Below are 20247 nucleotides of genomic sequence, written 5' to 3'. Positions count from 1 at the left end.
CGTGTGCGCATGCGTAGTGCAGCTCTAGCGCCTTTGTGTGGAGGAGTGCGGCGCTGCTGTTTAAACACACACACAGGCGAGCCAGGCAGCTAACCATGGTGAATGTAAAGAAACGGAAAGGTCGGGTCGTGATTGACTCTGACTCGGAGGATAGTGCAAGCGATGATAATTTGGATCAGGTAGGAATATCATTCATGTGAATGTGATCCAAAAACCTCGCTGTTTACCGATCTCTGAGGCACTAAGGTGTCAGAACTGTATGTGTATGTTGAAGTCCCATGCTAAGTGATGTGGGAAAGCTAGCTGGTTAGCAAGGGCCTGTTTTGTGGCGTCGTGTTGGTTTTGAGACAATTACACCTGAATTTGACATATTTAACGTGCTTTTCATTGCCGCCTGCAGCACGCGGGTAATTCGGCTTTACAAAAGTGGCCGCGTGCGTTTAGAACCTTTTCTGCTTCATGACGTCACAGCGCCGCGGCTAAACTTCTATTTCGGTTGTAGCTGTAGAAATATGACGAGAGACTAGAGCGGACCGAAGGTTCTAAAACACGTCCCAGAAAGCAGCTTTTTAATTGGGCAGTTAAAAGTCACATGATACATGAAAATAATAATAATAATATGGGGACATGTACAATAATAAAATTGACTGTTTTGTCAAAAGAGTTCAAACCAGATGTGTTTTATGATGTGCTGAAAACGGCTAATGGCCATTTGGGTTTTTTCCCCCTTTAAAGTTGTTTTCTTTAAAGTTTTAAACATTCCGTTAGACAAAGAATAAATAATAATTTGTTTGTGCTGATTTAAGCAAAGTTAAAATGTTATAATGTTGGGATGAATGTATGCCAGGTATCAGAGCTGACAGTTTTGCAGTTCATTAGTAGCATTTGCGTTTTGTTTTTTAGAAATACAAAATTTTGAATTAATCAAAAATAACAAAGGAATGAATAATTGAAAATTTCAGTTGCTTTGTGACAGGGATTTTCAATCTTTTAGCCAAGGATCACAAAATACGATCGTGTGTGTGAGGGACCCCATCCTAAAATTGAAAATGCATCTGTATAGTTTCTTGTATAAAGACCAAAGTTATTTTGTAAATAAACAAACACATACAGAAATAAATAGACTTATAAATATACTTTGTAAAATATTTGGCTTCTTTTAAGTTACATTATTGCATTATATTCTACTACCTATAGTATTGTACTGTTTATTTTTGTCTATTTATGTTTATTTTAATAATGTTCTATTTATTATAATCTATTATAATCTTTGATCAATAATTTTAAATGAAATTATGTATTTTTAATTTAAATTTGAGTTACTTTTATAGTCTATTATTTGTATATTTTCATTCTGTTATTTATTTAGTGTTACATTTTTACACAGTTTTTCGTTAAAATTTCCCACAGACACCCTAGCACTCCCTTGTGCCCTCCTGGGGTCCCCGGGCCCCATTTTGAAAATCCCTGCTCTATGGTGAACAAATTAATTTGAACCATGATACGCCCCCTATAGGCAGCTCTCCCTAGGATACGTCTCAACAACCTGTGCGTTTCATTTTCTTTTCAGTGGTGTTGACAAATTACAGCGCTAGCCAGCTAGCAGACAAACAGAGCACAGCACAAACACCAACAGCAGTGTGATTACTGACACCTATATAGAAATTCAAATACTTTTTAAATTTCATGCACTTGATATTGCATGCACATAATATGCTGAGAAGTTCAAAAGTGAAAAACTGAAATGTTATGAATACTAACTAAATGTTACGAGTACCATTTCCCTCAAACAGATCATAATTGGACTATAAACCCCATGCTCAGTGGAGTTTGACATCTGTCTGTGCATTAGACTCTGTTTAGCCATATAGTACAGATCAGTTACCGGGGAGCAGTTGGGGGTTCGGTGCCTTGCTCAAGGGCATCTCAGTCATGGTATTGAGGGTGGAGAGAGCGCTGTACATTCACTCCTCCACACCTACAATCCCTGCCGGTACCAAGACTCGAACCTGTGACCTTTGGTTTGCGAGTCCGACTCTCTAACTATGGATAGCACCCCAACTGCTCCCCGGGCGCCACAGAATTGGCTGCCCACTACTCCAGGTGTGTGTTCACAGTGTGTGTGTTCACTACTGTGTGTGTGCAACTTGGATGGGTTAAATGCAGAGCACAAATTCCGAGTATGGGTCACCATACTTGGCCACACGTCACTTCACTTCCACTTTCACTAGTAGCTTGTTATGAAGACTGTTGGATTATAGCTATACCAAATGCCTCTGTGTTATGTGTTCTAGTACTTCAGGATAAAATTAGCACATAAGCAGACACCCTGACAGGCACACTCACATATCACTATTCAGGTTCATTAAAATAATAGTCCAACTGCTTTTGTTCTTCATAATAGCTGTACAGCATTATTTCTGCCACCACACCTGCACTACAAGTTTTAAACATGAAGCAACATTTTGTGGAGGAGGATAGATTCCATTATGACAGCTTGAGCATTTTCTTGTTTTTTAATGAACAGCAAAAAAAGGGGATTCACCAAGTACAAAAAATATAAATTGGTGCTTGAAAAAAATTGTAACTGTCAATCTTCCTCCTGCTTTTTGCAGGAGCTGCTGTCTCTTGCCAAGAGAAAGCGTGTGGATTCTGATGAACAGGAAGAGCCTGTTAATAAACCTGCCGCCTCCACAGACTCTGAGACATCAGACAGCGATGATGAGGTATAAAGCCTTTCTATTATTATTAAATGTTGGTGCTGATTTATTTATTTTTTTTGGATGTTCTCTGTGCAATTAAACATTTTGGATATTCAATACATTTGCTTGAACTGTCTAGAAATATTAATCAGAAAGTTCAGAGTTGGGGAAACACAGTTGTTCATAATCATCAAAACTGGCCTGTTTTATCTGATGTAATTTTATCACTTCACAAATAAAGGGACTAGGCACTAAATTATCATCACAGTTTTGCTGCATTACATACTGTGAGTGAACTTTTCAATCCAGTGGTTTACCTCAGGACTAATGGCATTCCAGGATGTCTGCTAAATCATTGCATCAGCACCTTACTATCAGTGTGTCCGTAAATGTTAAAGGGATAGTTCACCCAAAAATGAAAATTCTGTCATTAATTACTCATCCTCATGTTGTTCCAAACCCGTAAGACCTTCTTTCGTCTTCGGAACACAAATTAAGATATTTGTTATGCTTTCTGAGAGCGCTCTGACCCCCCCATAGACAGCAAGGATCCTTACATGATCAAGGCTCAGAAACGTAGCAAGGAGATTTTTAAAATAATCCATGTTGCATCAGTGGTTCAGTCGTAATTTTACGAAGCTACGAGAATACTTTTTGTACGCAAAGAAAACAAAAATAACAACTTTATTCAACAATTTGTCTCCTCCGCATCATTCCATAGTCCCATTTTGGAGAGTATCACATACGTAAACAATGTATGCAACGTATGTATGTGGTAGGGCTGGGCGATATAGCAAAAAATTTAAATCTAAATTTTTTTTGTCAGAATGTTTGACCGATTCTCGATTTTGTTTTTACGATTTTTAAGGAATCATGTTGTAGATAAATTTTCAAGTTGACTAAAGTAACTTTTTCTTTATTAATCCTCTAGTTAAAGAAAATTCTGTTCCACCACACATGAAGTTGTCAACATGATGTAAATCACTTGTTAAATATCTTTGCAGAAAAGATGCATAAACTACAACTAGTCTTGTAAAAACTTGTCTTATACATATGTTCAGAAATAATACGAGGAAAATTCTTTAAAAAATCCCAAAAGTCAAGGTAATTCAAATTCAAAATGACTGAAGGTATAACACCAGTAGACTATTATTAACTATAAATGTTCTGTAAAAATAACAGCAACTTTCAGCCTGTCACCATGATGCAAACATGAAATATCAGACATACAGTAGTAGTAAAAGTTTTTTTTAATTTGCGCTGCTTTTCCATAGTTTTTTTTTTAAGTTGTTACACGTTTGTCTTATACAGACAAAATAGCATCGAACTAACTGACTACTATAACCAAACAGCGTTGGCTTGTGTTTACGTTCTTGATCAAATCGAAAAATTACGTCATAAAGTATACATGGAAAATACATTTACAAAATTAGTACATAATTACAAATTCGGGTCCAAAATGTTTGTACACGTTTGTCATAGACACACGAAATAGCATTTAACTAACTGGCTACTAAAGCCAGCGTTGGCATTTGTTTACGTCCTTGATAAAACTAAAACATTATGTCTGAAATTATACATGCAAATACATTTAAAATGATGAAATCTTACTTACAGGTTGTGGCCCAACAACTGCTGCCTCTGGTTTTAAAGTTGGAACTGCTCCATGTTTTAGTAATAGTTTCTGTGTGAATCCGGCATTGAACTCGTGTAGATTCTGGAAGCTGTCTTCCGTAAAATGCGCAGCACAGAGAGCTAAATTAAGATTGTAATTGTCAGGAATATAATCAAACATAAATTTTAACCATTGTTGACGAACTACAGCGTCCATAGGAAGCCCGAACACAGAAGACCAGACAGCTGGGTGAAAATAACACCGTTTCGACGGCATGGCTACAACTCTCCACTATAACTCTTCCTCTTTGACAAAGCCGCAGAACATGCATGCTTTTGCATGTTCCGGAGGGAGGGGTTGATGCAAATTTATGGGTTTGTTACGTATGCAACCCAGGAAGTATCTCGTTGTAGTCCCATATGAGTCGTTTTTGTAGGCATTACGATATCTCCGCTTACGTTGAACTTTCAGCGCAGCAACTTTGCAGATACTGTTCATGTACCAACAGCAACATTACACACTATTTAAAATGAAAAAAGTGAAATCGCAGTAAACCACCCCTTTAAATTCGAATTAATCGCTAAAATCAGAAAAATCGTGTGTGCAAGTGTGTTTTGGGACATAGTCCGACACTGCTGTCAAAAGCGTTTTTCAAAAATTGCTTGGTGCACCTTTAAAGGGATAGTTCACCCAAAAATGAAAATTCTGTCATCATTTACTCACCCTCAAGTAGTTCCAAACCTGTATGAATGTCTTTGTTCTGCCGAACACAAAGGAAGATATTCTGAAGAATGTGGGAAACAGAGCAGTTCTGGGGCACCATTGACTTGGCTATGGAAGTCAATGGTGCCCCAAAACAGCCTGGTTACAAACTTTCTTCAAAATATCTTCCTTTGTGTTTGGTAGAACAACGAAATTCATACAGGTTTGGAACTACTTGAGGGTGAGTAAATGATGATAGAATTTTCATTTTTGGGTGAACTATCCCTTTAATACTGCAAAATGCGTCTATTGTAACCGGCATGACAGAATGTGCAAATGCCACTCAAAACGCCGGCTTCCTCACCCGAATGAAAGGGGGTTTAGTTTAAATAAAAGGCTAGTAGCAGCCGGATTGTAAAAAAAATAGATGTGATTATGATAAAATGAAGAGAGAGCGCCGGAGTTATGTTTGGGATCATTTTACTTTTTTGGCTGTTTTGTATCCTGTCACAGAGAACACTGAATGCGCCTCTTTAAATGGTTTCATGGTGCTTGTTGTTGTATTTTAAAACACAATCGTAATGTTTGCGATTGACATTATCAGCATTTAAAATAAAATGATCCCAAATGTTACTACAGCACGTGGGGCTGTGCCGCGTGGTCAGTGAACTGCTTCCTCTGGCGATGCTACTGCAAAACACTAATGCTCATATGAAAAATTTTTATGCAAGTATTATGATTCAAGTGAGGTACAAAGCTTTGTTTATAAGAGAAATAATTGGTTAGCAGGCAAATGTTACATTGCGACCATGCTTTTGGATTCATGCCGTTCAAGCCTATATATGCGGCTTTGTTTTGGTTTTATGGGTTGGTCATGAATTTCCATGAATTTAATAATATTAATTGTTTCTTTTCCCAAATCCTTACCGTCTCACCCTCTAATTTCACAGGTTTAGTCATTTTCTTGTCGCTTGTTTTAATCCCTACTTTCACATCTCTTACTGTGGTAAACATGCAGGGGTAAATGAAAGATTTTGTGGCCATGATTAAGAATTTGTTCCTACAACTTATTAATTCATTCCCTCATTTTAATTTAATCATGGGTTATCTAGGGAACAATTTAATGAAACATAGACCATGGCCACAAATGAATAAATTGTAGGAAAGTATTATATATTAGGGCTGGTAAGCGATTAAAATGTTTAATATAATTAATTACATGATGTGGCGATTAACACATCAAATTTTGGTGTGAAATTATTCCCAAAAGATCATTTAAAGTCAGTGTTGTGTAAAGCATCAAACAGACATTATAAAAATTAGCTTCAACAAGAAATATTTTGTTTGATACAATTTATTACATATACTCTTTTGGACCATGAGGGAGAGTAAATGACACAATTGTCATTTTTGGGTGGGTGATCTATACCTTTAATAATTAATTTTATTAATTTTATTATTACCGTATTGACCCGAATATAAGATGATGTTTTTTTTCTTGGAAATACATCTGAAAAAATGTGGTTGTCTTATATTCAGGGTCTAGACTTTGACATGTCAATAATACACCCACAACAATAGGTGGCGCCAAAACACGCATAAAACGAGTGTGCCATGAAATATGTAATGTGTGTTGTAAAGATTGCGAGTGAAAACAAAAGAAAAAGAAAAGCTTACAGCGGCGAATGAGTCGTGACTGTCATGTTAGCCTGATGTGACCAAACTTCCTCTGCAAGTGATATTTAAAACATAAGACAGTACCCAGATTTGAAGACTACAATAAGATTTCACTTCTACTGTTAATAAAATTTTGGTAGGCTACTATGAGATGGATAGCCTATATAATTCAGATGGGCTACCTGTTATTTTTATGGTATATCAAAAAGTGTATATTTTTCAATGTCATTGTTGGTACATTTTACCAGTATTTACCATACTTTCAAAACAAAAATGAAAATAGGAAAAATCAAATCCAACAACCTAATGGCAAATGGTTCAACACGTGAAATGGTTCACCCAATTCGTTCAAAACGTGCATTAAGAAATGAAATGCTGCTGTGTCTTTATATTTTCGTTGGCAAAATTGAGCAAAACAGACAACACTGTGTCTAAAATAACACAATATTAAGTGAAGTGAAGTAAAGTGAAATACGGCTAAGTATGGTGACCACACACACAGCAGTGAACACACACCCGGAGCAGTGGGCAGCCATTTATGCTGCGGCACGGAGTTGGGAGTTCGGTGCCTTGCTCAAGGGCACCTCAGTCGTGGTATAGAGAACGCTGTACATTCACTCCCCCCACCTACAATCCCTGCCGGCCCGAGACTCGAACTCGCAACCTTTGGATTACGAGTCTGACTCTCTAACCATCAGGCCACGACTTCCCACAATATTAACTTCTTACTTACTGAACTATTGTATAAGATCAGTATCACATTTGCACTCATGTGATATTGCACTTAGCCTATTGCTCGTGTGATATTGCTTAACTATATTATGTAAATATGAGACAAAAACTCAAATGGGCATTTTTGCCCCATATCTTGAATTTCAGGGACATTCTAAATACATTCTCTAGGCTCCATCATGCAGTGAGTTGTTGCCCTGCCTCATATTTGTCATCACTCAACTGTATGAAATGTCAGATAACCCACATAGGTCTGGGGCGGGGCAAGTGCATTAAATGCGTTAATTTTAACGCGTTATTTTTCACCGTAGTTTATTAATCTAAGTAACGCGTTAAATTACCAGCCCTTATATCTATATATATATATATATATATATATATATGTAACTAGCTTTTCTGACCATTTATAAAAGGTGTCATTTGCTTTGGAATATAGGAAGAAAACATGGAGATATGAGAAAAGAGAGAGTGTTCCTGCTCGTGTCCCAAAGCCCTGTCAAAGCGCAGAGCCCGATATGACACAATTATCTGGGGAAACATGACTTACTAAATTTCTATTTCTTTCCATGTTGAAGGACTTTGTTTTGTTTCTGTTTTAATGAACTTTTAAAGATTGGATCACATTAAAAGTGTAATTATTTTCGTAAGACCCAGCCCTGTCATCGTCACTCACAGCCACTTGCACGTGTTTTGTGCATGAGCCGCATGCATCCCAAAATTAAATAGCTTAATCGACGGTTTTAATCAATTACATCTCTTACCGACAATTAATCAATTGTCGATTAATTGTTGACATCCCTAATGGGTAGTATGAAGGAAATTCCGATATACGCCATGTTGTTATTGTCACATGACCTATCAGCATCAGTTGCGTTGTTTCACTGGCATTCATAAATTCTCTCCCGTGGCCTCATGGGATTGTGTTTGTGTCCATCGAATGTGCACTTCAGAATCACGCCGGAAATAGTTATCTGGGTGGGTTGTGACTAGAAGGGATACAGGTCTGTCTGGAAACGAACAATTAAATTAATTTTCTACTTACTAGATTGTGTTTTATTAATTATGTTTTGTTTAATTAATTATTATTTATGTGTTTGAATGCGTGTTATAATTCTGGAGACATTTTACAATATGGGTTCAATTTGTTATCTTTAGTTAGATACAATAATTTTCATGAACTGACAGTGAACAGTAATTTTTTACAGAATTTATAAATCTAGTTTAATGTTAATTTAGAAATATACTATTGTTTGTTGTAGGGCTGTGCAATTAATGGAAAAACTGTTTCGATTTCGGTTTCGGCCTCCAAAGATTATGAAAATACAATAATCGAGATAAAACGATTATTGCACCCCATTCCGCCCCCTTTCCAGCGGTGCGCTCTCACTCCTCCATAAAAGCCCAATTTCACATGCAAATCAGTAAAATCATGTTACGTGACTTTTGCAAAATGGGATGTGATTGATTTACTGAAGTGTATTAGATTCATTCATGTTTTTAAAAGCGCTAAAGAGAACTTGCTCTGTTCTCTTGCCTGTGCTCAGAGACGGAACAGAACACAGACATGTAAAGTCAACTTTAGAGCAAGCTGCGCGCTTAAACGGTCAAATACACGCAAACGTGTCAAAATATAAAATTTTTTGAAAAAGTCAATTTAGGTAAAGGGGCGCAGAGCCAGTGGTTGGTAGCCAGTGCAAATTGATAAACAGAGGTGTGACGTGCATTCTTTTCGGCTCATTAAAAATGTATCTTGCTGCCAAATTCTGGATTAATTATAAAGGTTTGATAGAACTGGCTGGAAGACCTGCCAAGAGAGCATTGCAATAGTCCAGCCTGGACAGAACAAGAGCTTGAACAAGGTGTTGTGAAGCGTGTTCTGAAAGAAAGGGCCTGATCTTCTTGATGTTGAATAAAGCAAATCTGCAGGACCGGGCAGTTTTTAGCAATGTGGTCTGAGAAAGTCAGCTGATCATCAATCATAACTCCAAGGATTCTGGTTGTTTTTGAAGGAGTTATGGCTGATGTGCCTAACTGGATGGTGAAATTGTGATGAAACGATGGGTTTGATGGAACGACAAGCAGTTCTGTCTTGGCAAGGTTGAGTTGAAGGTGATGGTCTTTCATCCAGCAAGAAATGTCTGATAGACAAGCTGAGATGCGAGCAGCTATCGTCGAACCATCAGGATGGAATGAGAGGTAGAGTTGAGTGTCATCAGCATAGCAGTGATATGAAAAGCCATGTTTCTGAATGATAGAACCTAGTGATGCCATGTAGACAGAGAAGGGAAGTGGTCCAAGAACTGAGCCCTGAGGCACCCCAGTAGTTAGATGTTGCGACTTGGACACCTCACCCCTCCAAGATACCTTGAAGAACCCATCTGAGAGGTATCACTGCCCTGCTCGACGGGCTAACTTAAATAGAGGGCTCCCGCGGGTCCTTAAAAACTCTCAATTTACTTGTATAAAATTTATGGCCATAAAACGTTTTAAATACTTTAAATGGTATAAGAAATGCCTTAATTACAATTTCAAGAGGTCTTACAGTTGGGGAAGGAAAGATAAGAACCGCGATACAGCTGGATTAAACTTCAAAAGGCAATGATGTCATTGAATAAATATGAGCGTTGCACATTTCAAAGTCAAAACGCGGCGCAGCTGTCTTTATGTGAATGTGTCTCTGAAGGGAACCATCTGTCCTCAGAAACGTGTCGTTGGCATTTTCATTTCATCTTGCCTATAAAATGCCTGATGAAGCAGCGTATATGAGCGCGATGCTGCTTTGTGTACAGCCGTCACCAGAGAAGTAGTCTCGCGGAGCCAGACCTTCAGACTGATTGCTGAAGGTCTGGAATCCATGGCAGCTTTCATTTATCTCAGATGTATTTTAAAGATTCTATGCCGCGAACTTTGAATATTTCACATACTTCTGAAAATCCAGCGTTTAGTTGATCCTGATAAGCGCTTGTTGTCACAGTTGTAAACACTTTCGGCTTTCTTCTTTCGTGAGGGGGTTTGGCGTCACGGCATATTTGTTTCCAGGCGGAATGTTAAAGAACGCGACACACACGTCTCCGGAAATCCTGTATAATTCAACTTATCTGATGACGACTTCGAAACTCCTGAAGTGTTTCCACTTTTGTGTGCCATATGCATCAGACGTTTAGCCAACTCTCCGTGGGCGTGACGTCTGAGGCTGAGACTACATGAGAAGCCGCTATATTTGCTCCTAAAGCACCACCTCGTGGCAGAGAGTGAATTTGCATTTCCAGTGTGCCTATCTTATGTTCAGATCAATGCGAATATTGACCCAAACATAGAGTTGTAAATGTGAAAGAAGTTAATGTGTCTTCTAAAAACCTAAACATTAAGACGGTAATATTTATGTTTTAAATTAATATAATAATATGTTTGACTTGTCCCTTTTCTTAAGAATGGTTTCAAAGCTGAAAGACTGTTTGCTGTCGAGGAGGTTGTACTGTGTGAGAAAGGCAGAGATTTGGTTGAACACAGCTTGTTCAAGTGTTTTTGCAATGAAAGGAAGAAGGGAAACCGGTCTGTAGTTCTCTAAAAGAGATGGATTAAGGGTTTCTTAAGTAGTGGGGTTATACGAGCCTGTCTAAATGCTGAGGGAAAAACGCCAGTGTGAAGGGATGTGTTAATGATGTGAGTGACTGCAGGTACAACTGCAGGAGAAATGGCTTGAAGGAGATGAGATGGAATAGGATCAAGCGGACAAGTAGTAGGATGATTAGAAAGGATGAGTTTGGAGACTTCTGCCTCAGAGAGTGAAGAGAAGGATGTGAACGAGTGTATGTTTGCTGGTAAGATGTGCTTGACAGATTGTGGTGTGGAAAATTGTGAACTGATGGTTTTAATTTTATTAATGAAGAACGTGGCAAAGTCGTCAGCTGTTAGTTGATGAAGGAGGGGGAGGAGGAGGACGACAAAGGAGGGAGGAAAATGTTTTAAAGAGCATGCAAGAGTTAGACGAATTGTTAATTTTGTTATGATAGTATGTAGGGGTCGACCGATATGTGTTTTTCAGGGCCGATACTGATTATTACAGCCCAGGTAGACCGATAACCGATATTTTGAACCGATATATATCTATGGTGTAAAAATGAAAATTAATGTCAAAATTAAGAATAGCAAGGGCTCTGACAAAAACAGCCTTCCCTGGTGTTGGTTGCACTTCTTAGTCCTGTCTTTCTCCGTGCATCCATCTTCAATAAGGGTAATATAAAGAGAGAGTTAAAAGTGGGGCCACTGTATGCTTCATGATTAAGCCAATGAATACTGTACTACAGCTAAACAGCTTGGGAAATGAAAGTATTTGCCTTCAATAATTTACATGTTAGAAATATATTTGTAATAGAATAACCTCTCATAATTCTTCATTCATTCTTTTCTGATGACTAAATCATAACCTACAAGAGGTGACTATTCAATTCATCATCTAATGCACATCAATTGATTAATTTAAAAAAGCACAATGTATATAATAATTGTAAATAATTTAATTGTCTTCATAGCTCCATTGTAGAAGTTGTTAAGAAGGCCACAACTATTTTACTGAAACTATAACACTAATAGCCTATTATAGGCACACTCAGTTCAATAGCCTATTGAAATGTTTCAGTTTTTGTCATCCTAATCTTGGCCTATGTGACAATAATTTCCATTAGTTTTAATTTACAGTGCAGTGTAAATGAAGGCATAAAACATTAATTTAATTTATCTTTTAATCAAATGAGAGTTAAACTCTATTTTTTGGCAAACAAAGGGGTTTACTATTAAAATTAAAACATGGAATAAATAGCGTATTGTGTGATTTATTCTTTTAATCAAAAGTTATAATAATTGTTGTTGTAGTAGCAGTAGCTAAACCGAACTTTAATTTTGACGGGTTGCCATGAGGACCTTTTAAGTTTCTGTAGCCTATGTATATGATATGACGATAGTTTTACTCAAATGAAACGGTCGAATGCTCATGAAGTTATGTTGCCTTCACATGCTATCGTAAATTTCCTATTTCCCACTTATGAAGTCGTGATTACGAGCTTGTCGTATTCAAGTGCTTTAATGTCGAAAAAATAAAATGTAGCATCCCATTGGTTGACAATCATATAATCATTCACGGCGCTATACATGCAGTTCGCTGACAATTCTGGAATTTCGGTCAAATACATGCTTATTTCACTCCTTATAAAACATACAATATGCTTTGCATGATCGTTCATATCTAGCCTATAAATACACTACTTTAGCGACAAGACAAGGGATAGTTGTTGTGAGAACAGCATTGACAGCAGCAATGGTTGTTCCCTCCACCATGTTTAAAGTTTATGACCCGCCCAACTCGGAAACTCGGGTATCAAAATTCTTTCCAAATTTCCCAGTAGTAAATACGACTTGAGAGGCCGTTCACGTCCAATTTCCGATTAGGAAACTCATATTTACAATAATTCCGATAGCACATGAAGGCAGCATAACTCTCAGAGCAGTCCTGGGGAAGTTGTTCATGTATTTATGTCCTCAATTAGTGAGACGGCAGATGCTGAAAACACCGCGAGCGTCGCGCACTTCAGTAACTATGTGTGTAGTAAACAAAACCCCGCGTCTGTGCCATTCACATATACAGAGACACGCAGAACATTAAGGATTCATTATTTAAATAGTCTTTTTGCGGCTTGATATTAACAGATACTAGTCCATAGCACGAGTCGATCTAAGTCTACTTTTGATTAATTCATCCAAACTTTGACAAATTCCGTGACATCCCGCGTTAAACAGTAAATTCCATTTATATGACTGGTTTCCGTGATTCCGTCTGCATTTTCCCCCTCGCGGAAACCATAAATAAATAATATTGAGGTGTTTTGCAACTTCATTGTAGTGGATTGTGATTTATTGCAACTTCAGCAACGTCTGCTGCTGCCTTTGAGAGACAACTGATGCGTTACCACTGAAGCAACCAGCTCCAATTAGCAAACGCTTTCGGTGTGAGAGTGCAAAACTTTCCGTGCCTTTAGCCACGTTGATTTGTCGGACTCATGACTCCCAACAAATCAGATGAGCAGTGGGCGGAGATTGCTTGCCCACAGTGTGGTGAGTTCCGACAGGCTGTATCAGAGCCAAATAGCGCGTTTCAAAATTGAATTATTTTATCTGCAAATCGGTTTTGAAAATTACGATACCGATAATCATAAAAATGCTTAATATTGGTGCCGATAATCGGTCGACCCCTAATAGTATCAGGGCTCGCAAAATCGCTAGCCCGACGTCCCGGGGCTATTGTGTTTTCCAGTCGGGCTACCAAAATGTATCACTGCCCTGCCCGACGGGCTCCTTAAATACAGATCTCCCGTGGGTCCTTAAAAACTCTGATAGTGAGTTGTATCAAAATTAAGGCCATAAAAAGTTTTAAATATGTTAAATGGTGTAAGAAATGTCTTAATTATAATTTCAAGAGGTCTTACAGTTGGGGACGGAAAGACAAAGAATCGCAATATGGCAGGATTAAACTTCAAAAGGCAATGATGTCATTGAATAAATATGAGCGCTGCACGTTTCAAGTCAAAACGCGCCGCGGATGTCTTTATGTGAATGTATCTGAAGGAACCGACTGTCCTCAGAAACGTGTCGTTGGCATTTTAATTTCATTTTACCTATAATTCCTGATAAAGCAGCGTTTATGAGCTCTGAGCTGCTTTGTGTACAGCGTTTCCGGGGAAACCGCAATATTTCAGCGCGCCTAAAGCGCCACCTCGTGGCAGAGAATGAATTTGCATTTCCAATAAGCCTTTCTTGCTGTTTATGGTCAGATCAATGCAGATATCAACTCCTGTTTTTACGCAACAAACACATAGAGTTGTAAATGAGAAAGAAGTTGATGTGCCTTCTAAAAATCTAAACAATTAAGACAGTAATATTTATACGTTTTAAATTAACAATTTATATGTTTGATTGATCCCTTTTCATAAAAACGGCCTATAGCCTGAAACGCTGTTGTATAAGATTTTTGTTTTTGTGGAAACCTGTATCTGAACTGTAAATCATGTAATTTTATGGCTCAAAACTGTATGTTACCATAGACATTGTCCAACCCCGCTCATTCTGTGTTCATTTTACTTGTGCAGCTCTTAAAATGGGTCATAAATTAAATATATTTTTTTAAAATTCTGCAGATACCCTGTAAATAGTGAAATAAAATTCCTTCCTTCATATTTGTTGATATTTGTGTATTGAAAATATTTTTGATTGACATTTAAACTCCTATCTGATTTTCTATATTAAATAAATAAAGAAAAGAAAAGAAAATAGTAATTTTTTAATTTGGGCTAGTTAATTAATTTTCGGGCTACCAAAATCTGAAGAGTACCTGCCCGAAGGGCTACCAGGGATTTTGAAATTTTGCGAGCCCTGAGTATGTCCTTTTAGCAGTGGAGAATTATCAGAGTAGGAAGAGAGGAGTAATTGATGCACATTGAGGTCAGTAGGATTTTTTGATTTGTGCCACATCCTTTCAGCAGCCCTGAGCTTAGAACGATGTTCACGGAGAACATCCGACAGCCAAGGGGCAGAAGGGGTGGTACGGGCTGGCCTGGAAGACAAGGGGCAGACAGTGTCTAAACAAGATGTAAGAGTGGAGCAGAAAGTATCAGTAGCACTGCTAGCATCAAGAGATGCTAACTGTTTAGGGGGAAGAAGCGAAGATAGCCGGGAGGGTGAGAGTGAGCGTAAGTTACGTCGAAAGATGACATGTGGAGGGGTATGTGTTGTGTCAGGAACCACATTGAGGTTAAGAGTGAGGAGGATGTGATCTGAGGTGTGCAGTGTAGTAACCAGTACATGATCAGTGGAGCAGTGTCGTGTGTAAATAAGGTCCAGTTGGTTGCTTGATTTGTGAGTAGCCGTAGTTAACACTCTCTCTTGAGATCAAAAGAGGCAAGCAGAGTGTGGAAGTCTGCAGCCTGAGGTTTATCTAGGTGTATGTTGAAGTCTCCAAGTATAACTAGGGGAGTACCATCCTCAGGAAAGGTTGAGAGCAGCACATCTAATTCATCCAAGAAGTTACCTTGTGGTCCTGGGGGTCAATAAACAACTACAAAATGGTTTTTAAAAGGGTGGGTAATAGTGACTGAATGTGATTCAAAGGAGCTGTTAATACCCAGAGAAGGTAAAGGAATAAATTTCCAATCATTAGAGATAAGCAGACCAGTACCTCCACCTCTTCCATTCAGACAGGGAGTGTGGGAAAATGAGAAATTATTGGAGAGTGCTGCAGGAGTAGCAGTGTCTTCTGGTTTGATCCACATAGGCAAAGTGCGCGGGTTGTTAGGATTGCACTGCCTATAGTGTCTAATGCGTGGTTTGCATGTGGTAGTAATAGTAGGGATATGGAAACAGATTGTAAGAGTTGGTCATAAAAACTGAAGCAAGGTGTAGTAAAGAGGATGAATCAAGAGCAATACTTATGTCCCTTGCCGGTGTCCCTGCACGGTGGAGTTTACAGCAATAAAAGCTAATTATGATTTAAAATGTTTTTAAAAAGAAGTTTTACCATTGAGATGTGTCGAGGTGCTCTGAAGGGTAAACTTGTTCCACAACCTGAGGCTTGCTTGCTATATTGTTTTTTTTTCATTGATTGAAGGCTGTTTCATGTAGAATATACATTAAATATAATGAGAGAGCTGGTATAACGAGTGAGCATATCTCCACATTTCAGGATGTTGTGGTTATTTAAATAGTAATTCCTTAACTAATAAAGCAAGTAAAATACAGTTGTCATTTTAGATCTTGATCATTTCAGTGGCAAAACGCACAGCGACTTGTAGTAATCCCACAATAATTAATCCATTGAATCAGCTGTGGTTTTGCTTCTGACTGGGGGAGTGAAGTCTGTGCTGTTGCTTATTTGAAATGCTTTTATTATGGGTCTGAAAGAAATCCTTAGTGTCCATGTGAAAAGGTGCTTGTAAATTAAATGTGTTACCGTTGTGTTCTAATGATCTGTTAGTGGACTGTTGGAGGCACTAAAACCAAAAAGAAAGGGAAGCCTAGCAAAGGGCCTGAAAAAAAGAACACAGTCAAGAAACGAAAGGGCAAGACGGCTTCATCCGGCAGCTCAAATGGAGACAGTTCAGCAGAGAGTTCGGCTCCAGAAGAAGGTAAGACAGCGATTTGGATTCTGTAATGCTGTGTTTTCCAATACAGCACTGGAACTGGAACAGTAAAGTTGATTCTCCCTGCTTTACGTTTTTTAAGGTGAGGTGTCGGACTCCGACAGTAACAGCTCATCCTCCAGCTCGGATTCTGACTCGTCGTCAGAAGATGAGGTTTTCCGCGATGGTTATGGAGACGACCTAATGGGGGATGAGGAGGACAGGGCCCGTTTGGAGCAGATGACGGAAAAAGAAAGAGAACAGGAGCTGTTTAACCGTATAGAGAAGAGAGAAGTCCTCAAGAGGAGGTGAGAAGAATTTCAGAGCTCATATCTTGAGCAACCAAGGTCTGAATTTGTTTTATTATTTTCATACTTACAAGAAAAGGCGGAACTGAGAAATTAGCCTAAATTACATGGTCTTTAGGAAAGGGTTATTGCAAATAAAAAGAGCATTAAATTATTGCAATATTCACAATGTTGTATTCTGTGTTTTGTTATTATTATTTATATACTATTAAATAGTATTTGTTAATATTTTGAATTAGCTTTTTTTTAAATTTTTAAAGTTTAGGTTTTAGTAACTATGTATTGTTGTTTTTAAATATTTTATATAGTTTTAATTTAATTTAATTTAATTTAAGTTTTAGTCATTTTAGTACTTAAACATATTTGAGTTCGTTTCCAAAGCAACATTTTGAATTTTTAATTTTTAATCATTTAATATTTGTATTTTATTTCAGATTTATTTCAATGACCAAAAATGATTTTTGTTAACATTAGCCAATGCATTAGGTATCAGTCACTAAAAATTATTTTAAATAGTTTTAGTTTTACTTTACAATAACAACACTGGTTGTATTGTGCAGAAATTATTTCAATCTAGCTATGAATGAGGGCAGAATTGAAATAATTTTTAAAGAAACTGTGCTTATCAATTAATGACCAATGAATTTCTCCCAAGGTTTGAAATCAAGCAAAAACTGAAGACGGCAAAGAAGAAAGAAAAGGAAGAAAAGAAGAAGAAACAGGAGGAGGAGCAGGAGAAGAGAAAACAGTCTCAGGTCCCTGACACTCAGGTGGTAAGTAAACTGTGAAGTCAACAAGTCCTTCCAAAAAATATAAATGCAAATATGGTCTGACACTTGTGTTTTCTCTTGCTGTTCATGCAGGTGATGTCCCATAACAAAGAGAGACGGATCAAGAGAGACGAGAAGCTGGACAAGAAGTCACAGGCCATGGAAGAGCTGAAAGCAGAAAGAGAGAAGAGGAAAAACAGAACTGGTAAGTTTAAAATTTTTTATTGTTAATCAAACCATGTTGAATAACAAACTGGTAATGAAAATAAGAATTCATGATAAGTAGATGCCATTCGCATGCAGCATGATGCAACTACAATTTGGTATTCTAATGCTTTTATGCTTTTAATTCTAAAGCATTTCTTGGGCATAGTGCCTACTGTTTCCCAGATCTTAAAAAAAAATTCAGTAAGCAGAATAAAGTGTACTGTGCAGAAAATTAGTATTCCATAGCCAGTGTTTCCAGTGTCTGATTTATAACATTTGACATTTCAGCTGAGCTCCTTGCCAAACGGCAGCCACTGAAGACAAGTGAGGTCTACTCAGATGATGAAGAGGAGGAGGAAGATGATGATGACAAGTCTTCAGTAAAGAGTGACCGCAGCTCAAGATCATCATCTTTTGATGAAGAGGAGGAGTGAGTATTAAATGACATACATGTTAACCTTCTTAGTATTAAGCAACAAATTGGACAGCTAAACTGATTTTGCATTATCAGTTTAAAAATAGAAAAAAAATAATTACATGGTAATTAAAAATGTGCTTATAGAGATATACAGTACCATTCAAAACTTTAATGTTTCAAAAATACACCAAAAACAGTAATATTGTGAAATATTATTAAAATTTAAAATGCAACTTATTCCTGTTATAGCAAAGCTACATTTCAGCTGATCAATGTTAAAAACAGTTGTTGTTTTTTTTGGAAGCCAGTATAAAAAAATATATATATATATGTGTGTGTGTGTGTATTTATTTGTGTGTGTGTGTGTGTGTGTGTGTGTGTGTGTGTACACACTGCCACTCAAAAGTTTGGGATCAGTAAGATTTTTTAATGTTTTTTTAAGGGAGTCTTTTCTGCTCATCAAGGCTGTATTTATTCGATCACAAATACAGAAAAAAACAGTAATATTATGAAATCTTATTGCAATTTCGAATATTGGTTTTAATATACTTTAAAATAGAATTTATTTCTGTGATGAAGCACTGAATTTTCAGCATCATTACTCCAGTCTTCAGTGTCCCATGATCCTTCAGAAATCATTCTGATATGCTGATTTATTATCAGTGTTGAAACTATTATACTGTTGAAACTGGAATAAATTATATTTTAAAGTATATTAAAATAGAAAACTGTCATTTTAAATTGCAATAATATTTCACAAAATAAAATGTTTTCTGTATTTTTGATCAAATAGATACAGCCTTGATGAGCAGAAGAAACATAAAAAATCTTACTGATCCCAAACTTTTGAGCGGAAGTGTATATATACTTATATAGCATTACTAGCATGTGATACATGTATGTTTATCAACTATGCACCTGTATTTTAGGAAAGAGGAGGCTCCGCCCAAGTCCCAGCCAGTGTCATTACCAGATGAACTGAATCGGATCCGGCTGTCCCGGCACAAGCTGGAGCGCTGGTGTCACATGCCGTTCTTTGCTAAAACTGTCACTGGTTGTTTTGTTCGAATTGGCATCGGAAACAGCAGCAGCAAGCCTGTTTATCGGGTCAGTGAAAAATTTCTCATCCTTTTCATGTTAAACATCTTTCAGCTTTTGTGACGCAATAAACAAATGCTACCTGAAAGCACACATTTTAAGATATAAGGTGCAATATAAAGAATTATAGATGGACAATTTCTGAAATGAAATCCTGCAGGTGGCTGAAATCATTGATGTGGTGGAGACGGCTAAAGTTTATCAGTTGGGGTCCACACGGACAAATAAAGGCCTTCAGCTCCGCACGTTTGCACTGGAAAACTCATATATATATATATATATATATATATATATATATATATATATATATATATATATATATATATATGTGTGTGTGTGTTTCACCTGTTTGTAAGAGGAAATATTGATGAATAATGATAACTTTCAGGTCTTTTCCTGCGAAGGGTCACTTTTTGAGAGATGAAAAGTCCTCTGCGTTATTTACGGTGTGTGCAGACGTGAGAGCAGAAATGCGTTACCTCTGATTCTCCTTTTCGTACCAGTGTATTCAGCATATTTTGTCCCTCTCAGACCCTCTCAGAAACGACTCTTTTATATCCAAGCTTGTGAACGACTATCTTAAAGGACACTATTAAAAAAAGACAACACAAATCTTGGTTTTTGGAAAGTTGTAATTAGTTGTCAATAATGTGATTGGGTCTGCCTCGCTCCCTCGTTCCTCCTGAAAAACGCTCTGAAGGTTTTTTAAACGAGCATTTTCTTTTCTTCCCCCAACCCATATGTAATGGGTTGCTATGACAGTCCTGCTTAACTCTGCTTGCTGGTTCAGAGGCCAAGGAGCCGACCAATCAGAGAGGGAGTTTGACAATTACATCACACTCCCTAAATATAAA

General features: G+C 37.5%; 1 protein-coding gene across 1 annotated transcript; it reads left to right on the top strand.

Moving 5' to 3' along the window:
• Positions 1 to 46: 46 nt before the first annotated feature.
• rtf1 (RTF1 homolog, Paf1/RNA polymerase II complex component) lies at positions 47 to 19655 on the top strand (the record flags this gene model as incomplete). Its single annotated transcript, XM_058795188.1, has 9 exons — positions 47 to 179; positions 2616 to 2726; positions 16448 to 16598; positions 16696 to 16900; positions 17556 to 17673; positions 17764 to 17875; positions 18166 to 18307; positions 19225 to 19402; positions 19554 to 19655. Coding segments are annotated over exons 1-9 (1203 nt in total), but the record flags the coding sequence as incomplete, so codon positions are not given.
• Positions 19656 to 20247: the final 592 nt, after the last annotated feature.

This window comes from Onychostoma macrolepis, chromosome 13, assembly GCF_012432095.1.
Source record: "Onychostoma macrolepis isolate SWU-2019 chromosome 13, ASM1243209v1, whole genome shotgun sequence".
Lineage (NCBI taxonomy): Eukaryota > Metazoa > Chordata > Actinopteri > Cypriniformes > Cyprinidae > Onychostoma > Onychostoma macrolepis.
Note: the sequence above shows the minus strand (reverse complement) of the source record. Positions and strands in the feature narration are given on the sequence as shown.